General features: G+C 34.7%; 1 protein-coding gene across 2 annotated transcripts; it reads right to left on the bottom strand.

Moving 5' to 3' along the window:
- Positions 1–908: 908 nt before the first annotated feature.
- Positions 909–6,440, bottom strand: LOC105766259 (ethylene receptor). Of its 2 annotated transcripts, none has more exons than XM_012585643.2 (7): positions 6,160–6,434; positions 4,028–4,970; positions 2,669–3,037; positions 2,310–2,576; positions 2,098–2,225; positions 1,790–1,987; positions 909–1,564 (listed from the first exon to the last, which is right to left on the bottom strand). In XM_012585643.2, the coding sequence occupies exons 2-7, from the start codon at positions 4,928–4,930 to the stop codon at positions 1,207–1,209; spliced, it is 2,223 nt and encodes a 740-aa protein (XP_012441097.1). In that variant the 5' UTR covers positions 4,931–4,970; positions 6,160–6,434; the 3' UTR covers positions 909–1,206. The 2 variants fall into 2 exon arrangements, with proteins under 2 accessions (XP_012441097.1, XP_012441099.1); XM_012585645.2 differs by having other exon boundaries at positions 1,410–1,564; positions 1,785–1,987; positions 6,160–6,440.
- Positions 6,441–7,677: the final 1,237 nt, after the last annotated feature.

Here is a 7,677-nt window from a genome sequence, read left to right as displayed (position 1 = left end):
CAGACCAAAATTTCAATATTTTTATAACAGACCGTTTCTCCAAAATTTCCAGATAAATGTTATCACATAATCTCACTTTTCTAAATACATATAGTTAAAACTATAAAATTCCAGATTTACAGTTTCCAACATTTTTAAAAATTTCTCAATCCTTGTAATTTAAAACTTGATAATTCAGGTACAAATCTTCCAATACTTCAAATATCATATTCTTACGACCTTGACCAAGGCGCAGACAACAACCCAACCCAAACTATTCATACCAACAAATTGGCTTACTTCACCCACTAACGCTTTCACAATTCTTGAAACATTTTGGAAGGTCCCTATACAGAGAGCTAAGTGACCCGATCAACACTACTCTACTACTAACTTCAGTTGTGTCAATTTAAGGGGGATTTGGCTATAAATAGAAACCTTCCTACCCTCATTTATATCATCAGTCATCGAGTTAATACACTGTGAGCACTTTCTTTCGCTTTTTTTTTTTTTTTTTGTGCATTTGAATTTTCTTACCTTTCACCTAAGTCTTCAACTTGAAAGTGAATACTTTACCCAAGGTCGTTCAATTTACTCAATTAAAATCCAAGCTCATAACATAGGGCAAGTTGTGGTAGCCAAGCGCAGGTTGGCTAGCTTTCAACTTGTGCATGCTTAGGGTGGTTGGGATTCTGTTAAAACAGTAGAGAAAGTGTGGTAGCTGGTCAAGTTGACAAAGTGAGGTGTGCCTAGGAGGTGCAAGGGTGGCTGCCGGCTGGTGGTGAGAGTGTGCTAAGGTGGCTTGCTGATAGACTAGGGTTCGGTGCATGATCCTATTGCTTGGCAGGCCCAAACGAGTTTCGTTCAAGCTTCAAGCCCACCAGAAAAGAATAAAATTTTTAAACAATAAGATCCAATCACTAAACCAATTTAAGGTCAAACTGATGCATATTAGCCGGTACAACCGTACCAATCATGGTTTTAGTGTTACTGAACTACAACAAGCTTAGTTCCCCCACAACCTCTATTTGCACAACCCTTTTTTTCAATAGATCTATTGTTTCTTTCCTTCACTAATTCTTTGCAAAAACTTCTATACTTTCATTGTAGTGCTCTCAATTTTATGCTATTTACACAGATTACACCATCCACAGAATTTCTTTCATTGGCTTCATCGTTTTATCTGTTATCCGATCACATAGTCGGTCACCAGATACTCTTTAGGATTTATATTGCCTCGAAAAAGACTCGGTGCTCCAAAAGATCTGTTAACACACTTCTCATTTTATCTAGTGAAACGGGTTTCAATATAAGACCATCCATACCTGCCCTCATGCAGTTCTCCTTCGTTACCTTGTCCGTATTTCCGGTGAGTGCCACTAATAACGGCCTTTCATGGCATTTTGTAAATTTCTCATGTATCCTGATAGTGATTCCGTAACTATCTATACCTGGAACGCAAATGTCCATGAAAACAACCTTGTGCTCGTGAGAAACCAACCGCAAACACTCGTCACTCGAGCCGACCATCGTCACATTACACCCTAGATGCAAAAGAAGCCCCTTAGTCACCATCCTGCTAACCCTGCATTCCCCCATAAAATATTTCAATACACAATTCACATTAAAAGAAAATCCTGAAAAGGAATCTACTTGCCAATTGCCAAAACTACATTGTGCAAGTAGGCATAAAGTGCTTGTAAGCTAAGTATGAAACGAGACTATCAGAAAGAAATTTGTAACTAGAAATATCGTTTGGGAACATATTAATTAAACAAATAAGAACTAAAATGAACATCAAAGACCTGACCCATTCTCATCCATAACCAGAACTTTAAGCCCCGGAAATGCTGTCTGCCCGTGATTAGTTGGCATTTTAGGCATGTATGGAAGTTTTGATTCGTTCACACGTTCCGGCATCCCAAGTTTTACAATTAAGATAGCAGTACATCCCTTACCGAGACCTTCGCTCTCAATCCAAATATGTCCCTCCATTAGATTTACGAACCTGATTGTATCATTAAAGAGAAGGCAGAAAATTAGAAAGGCAGCTAAAAGTTTATAACACTTGTATAGGTATAGAGGTTAGTCAAAAGTCGTGGAGGGAAAAAAAACTACCTCTTACAAATTGCAAGGCCTAGTCCGCTGCCACCAGAATTTCGTGTTCCTGTTGATTGATTTTGTGCAAATTTGGTAAATAACTTGGGAATATCTAGGGGGTTAATCCCGGAACCTGAATCTTTCACCTATACCATAAGCAAAGACAGAAACGCATTATCGTCAGTGACTACAGCCTAAGGCAGAATATTACAACCAGCAGAGAGACCAACCTGTACACGCAAATAAAAGTGATTATCACTTAGCACCGGGAGAAATTCCGGGGCTTTAGAATCTCTCAGTGTGTCCAGTTTTGCAACAAAAGCAGTGATTGATATGCTGCCCTCCTTGGAAAATTTAACAGCATTACCAACAATGTTTAAAATTGTTTGCATCAGGCGCTTCTCATCACCAACAGCATATTCCGGCAAGTCCGGAGCCAAATTTAAGGAAACATGAAGCTTTTTAACCGATGCAATCGGCTTGATCAAGTTGAGGACCTACAATGAAATAAATGTGCATTGTTGTAATGAAAACCACAGAGCAACACTTCACAAATTTATGAAAGCCATGAAAAAATTTGAAATTCTACCTCTCTGAATACAGCATAAAGGTTAAAAGTTCCGAGGTCTAGTTGAAGGCTGCCATCTTCAAGCCTTGAAAGATCCAAAACATCATTGATTAGAGTTGCAAGAAGGTTACTACTCTTAAGAACCGTTTCAACCATCAGACGCTGTTCAGGTGTCAACTCAGTTTCCTGCAGCAACGAAGATAGAGCAATAATCGCATGCATTGGGGTTCTCATTTCATGATTCATAACAGCCAAGAAATCGTTTCGAGCACGGATCGCTGTCTCAGCTTCTCTTCTGGCCAGATCAAGGGCAACGTTCTGATCCATAAGAAGATCCCTAGCCCTCATCGACTCTTCTAAAATTGCAGCGTGCGAAAGAGCAACAGCCACCTGAGTTCATTACATGAGTTTACAAATAATTCCTTTTAGCAACATCGATATCCTGAACATTAAGCAGCAACCTGGGAAGTAGCTATAAGAGAAAACAATAGAATGCAACAACAAGAGATAGGAGAGAATGGAAAGAGCGGGATGAGCAGAAGGAGAAAATACGTAGAAAGAATACCTACAGTTTTGAATTACAAAATCAGATCTAAAAGCCGAAAATTACAATGACATAAGTATTTTTTGTTGCAACCTATGTTAAACTCAAATGTAAGTGTCAAATATGGGCATGTATCCAACACGAATATGCTCAATTTTTTCTTAAGTTTTGCCATGTCTTTGGAGGGTCTTGGACTGTCATATCCCTATACCTATGTCTGAATATGGGTAGACACAAATACTTCAAATAAAAAAATAGGCAGACCAACAAAATGGTAAACAAAAGAAGCAACCCGTAACATAACCCCAAAATATCTCTCCTAAAATAATTGCATGCAAAATCTTTTAACAGAGGCTCTTCATAGCTGCATATTCTTATGTGATATTGTCTTTCTTCCCTCTATAGGAAACCAATAAATTTGATGTCATTTCAGGTCGCCGTGAAAACAATTAATATCCTAAAAATAATTCTAACATATTTCATTTTCTGGTCGGGATTTTGGAAGTAAGCCCAATCAACCCAGCTTTTAAAATTCCACATATGATCTGTCCAACAACAGTGCCAAAGGATTGCAGAATTTATTCCGAATTATCAATATACACTTAAGAAAAGAGCAACCTTCGTTAACTACAAAAAATTCTCGAAACTACTCAGTGTAGGTACTTATCATTAAGTCTAGCCAATTACAAAAGGTCATCAGAAAAATTAAAAATGACCTCGGAATACTAATGGATATGCACAAACAACGTAAGTCGATTTAACGTTTACCTGACAAAAAGGTATCTAAAAGCATAAAAAATTGTGAAGGGTTAAGAAGCAAACATGGTGACTTTTACCTGATCAGCAACCACTTCAACGAGCTCCAACTCATGGACATGCCATTGCCTTGCACTATCCGAAGGGAGCATCAAAACCATCAAAGCGTATATTTTTGTTGAAAGTTCAGGCCAATCATTAATATGGAAATTCGAGAGATGCAGGAGTGGAACACGAACAGCAACAACCTCTCCAGGCATGTACTTCCCTGCAGGCCGTAGTCTTGCTACGGGACAATTCGGGGATATTTTTACAGCACGATTGCTACTAAAAACTTGATTGATCACAGGATGATGGATCGGTACAGTATACCCGACTGGATTCTGTTGACGAAGGGTGTAGGAAAGTTGCAGTTCCAACCCAGTACGTGTTGGCATCCACAAGGCACATTCTTCTAATGCCAAAGTCCGACCCAATTCAACAAGAGTAGTTTTTAGTATTGTATGTCTATCCAAAGTGCTTCGGATCTCATGTGTAAGCATCCGAACATGTCGACCTGTTTCTTCTTGGGTACGAATCAAACCCATTTCTCTATCAAGCTCGGCAGCCTTATTCTTCAAAAACAACTCCCTAGTTTTTACACTCAATAGATCAGGAATGATATGTACAAGCATCAAGGCAGTTATGCACGATACAGCAGCAGTCAAAACTTTTGCAGTAGTCATTACTGACGCCACGGTTCTTGAATGCACCGTAAAAGTCCACAAGTTAATAAGATGAGTTGCACCACAAAGTACTATAAAAGCACCAAACTGCACGAGGACCCATCTATATGGAAAGACAGCAGATTTTTTGACGAAGTATATAAGCTCTAAGGGGATCGAGAAATAAGCAAGTGCAATGAAGAAATCAGAAATATATTGATATTTCATCAACAGGTCATCCGGAGGCCATTGTGGCTCAATACAGTTGCAAGACTCCATCCAATTGAATCACCAAAGCTCTTGCTGCTTCTTCACATACCTGATGGGACATGTATATTATTAACATTTCAAAAACCCACTTGGTTTACAACATAAAAACAAAGAGAGAATAAGAACATACAACATTGGCATTCTCCAAGAGGGAAATGCAATATGTAAAACCAGATGACACGATCATATTGAAACGAAAGAAGTACCTTTTATCTCATGAGATAGGATGGTGTATTTGATACCCCTTAGTTCCATGGGTTCTACCCTAAAAAGTTGCATTTAATCATATGTACACCAAATGCAACGCGATAAAATTTACGACTATATACTATTGTTAGTATCAGCCGCATCAATAAGATCCATATAATGCTACCAACTTTCCTCCCACTTTCTTGCTTACCAAACATTGTCTTTAAGCATAAACAATAAAGAAATTCGAAATTAAGCAAAATAGTTAAGTTTAAGCGGAGAAATAAAAGCACAACAAAGACACTTCACTAACATGCACTAAATTATCGATTAAACAATGAAAGACACGATGAATTCGCACAAAGGGAAATCATTTCTCATAATGTAAATTTTACAATAACAAATACTAAAAGAATTTAAAATAAAAGGTTCCATCCAACAAACAAAGAGAGGTAAAAAAAGAGGGGAAAAAAAAACAAGTAGAACCCACTAAAATCATGCATTCTACATAAATCACTAACAACAATTAATATACTAAAAGCCATAACTAAGTGCCACAACCAGTTGAAACAATATAAAATGGAACTATATCTTGAAATGATAAAGCAATATATATAATTACGCATTCAGCCTAAAACCAATTGGCAATAAAAGGAAAGGCTCAACTTTAATATAAGATTTAAACAAAAAAATCATATTTATAGTAAATCAAAGCTAACTTTACACATATTATCCAATCCCTTTAACTTTTTTTAAAAAAAATCTTTTATTTAATTTGAGAAGAAAAAGCATTGACCTGAGAAATCCAGAGACAGGGAAAATGCAGGAAAAAAGACCAATTTAAAGGGCTTTTTTTTAAATAAATCAAATTTCCAAAAACAAAACTTACCCAAAAAAATCAATCAAGCTAGTAAAACTTCTTGAATGAACATAAAAAAAAATTCACCGACAATCAGATGCCCAAATTAATCCAAAAGAAAAAGGAAGGTAGAAAAATTAAGAAACATGAAAATAAATAAATTGGAAAGGAAAATTTAAGAGCAAATAACCTTGTTGATTTTCGTTTTGGGGCAGTTCAATTGCAAATACTTTCCATTCAGACAAGCTTTGACGATCTGTGTTATTTGGTGGGGGTTCGTTTGCCTTTGTTTTCCCTTCAATTTAGGGAGTGGAAAGTAGACACCAGAACCTAACATGCGTCATAACGATGATATTACCACACTGTGAGGCTTGTTTTCGTGACTGACGGCCTAATTAAGGCGGTTTCGAGTTACCATTACTCAATCTATGGTGGAGAGTAAATTGATCGTCACAGACGCGAAGCTTTATCAATCTTAGTTACAGGAATCCAACATGGATGACAGCTTGTATTTCTTTACTTCTACGTGTAAATATCACAAGACCATGGATAATCAGATGATTTTAAAAAAGGATTTAATTGTGCAAAAAGTCCTCAAATTTTTTCAGAAAAAGTAATTAAGTCCCTTTTTTTTTACACTCATTTGGGTACTTAAACTTTTAAAATGCATCAAAAAGGCTCTCAAATCTTTTCAAAAAAATCAATTCAGTCCCTATTTTTTTCTCCCAATTGGGTACTTAAACTTTCAAAATGCATCAAAAAGACCCTCAATTTTTTTCAAAAAAAATAATTAAGCCCCCGCTTTTATTAAAAATTAGAAAAAAATTATAAAAATTAAAATCAATAAAACTATAAATATTATTAAATTTTAATAAAAATTTAAATATTAAAATTAGAAAAAATATAAAAATCGTAAAAATATAAAAAAATTGTAAAATTTTATAAATATCATAAAATTATAAAATATATAGAAATATAAAATTTTATAAAGTCGTAAGAAAACTATACAAACTATCATACCAAAAGATACATTTTATAATTTTTCTATAACTTTTATTGATTTTTATTTTTTTATCATTTTTTGCCACATGTCACGCTGTGTTGCGACACGTGATGACTTTAATTGAAAAAACTAGGGATCGTTGACTTTAACGATCAACAGTTAAAGTTAATTGTTAAAGGGATTTTTTGATACATTTTATATTTTTTATGATTTTTATAAAATTTTACAATTTTTAATTTTTTTACGATTTTTATAAAAAATTCTAATTTTTAATGACAGCAAGAGCTTAATTACTTTTTTGAAAAGAAAACTTTTCAGTGTTTTTTATGCATTTTAAAATTCAAGTACCTAATTAAGTGGCTTAATTGTTTTTTTTTTGAAGAAGTTTGAGGGCCTTTTGATACATTTTGAAAGATCAAGTACTTAATTGAGTGAAAAAAGCTTAATTACATTTTTAAAAATTTTGAAGACTTTTACACTCTTAAACCTTTAAAAATAAAAAACTAAAATAAATTTAATTTGTATTCAGTTTATTGTTTTAGTAATATAAAATTATATTTAAACTAATAATTCCATTACATGGCGTAATCGAAAATCATATATTAATGATTGAAAGATACCTTTTTACCTCATTCCAAGAAAAAAACCTTTTTCTGGTAATGAATACTTGTTTATTAACAGTAACACTTCGACTTTTATATAAAA

Source organism: Gossypium raimondii, chromosome 5 (genome assembly GCF_025698545.1).
Source record: "Gossypium raimondii isolate GPD5lz chromosome 5, ASM2569854v1, whole genome shotgun sequence".
Taxonomy (NCBI): domain Eukaryota; kingdom Viridiplantae; phylum Streptophyta; class Magnoliopsida; order Malvales; family Malvaceae; genus Gossypium; species Gossypium raimondii.
This window is presented reverse-complemented; position numbering and strand designations above follow the sequence as displayed.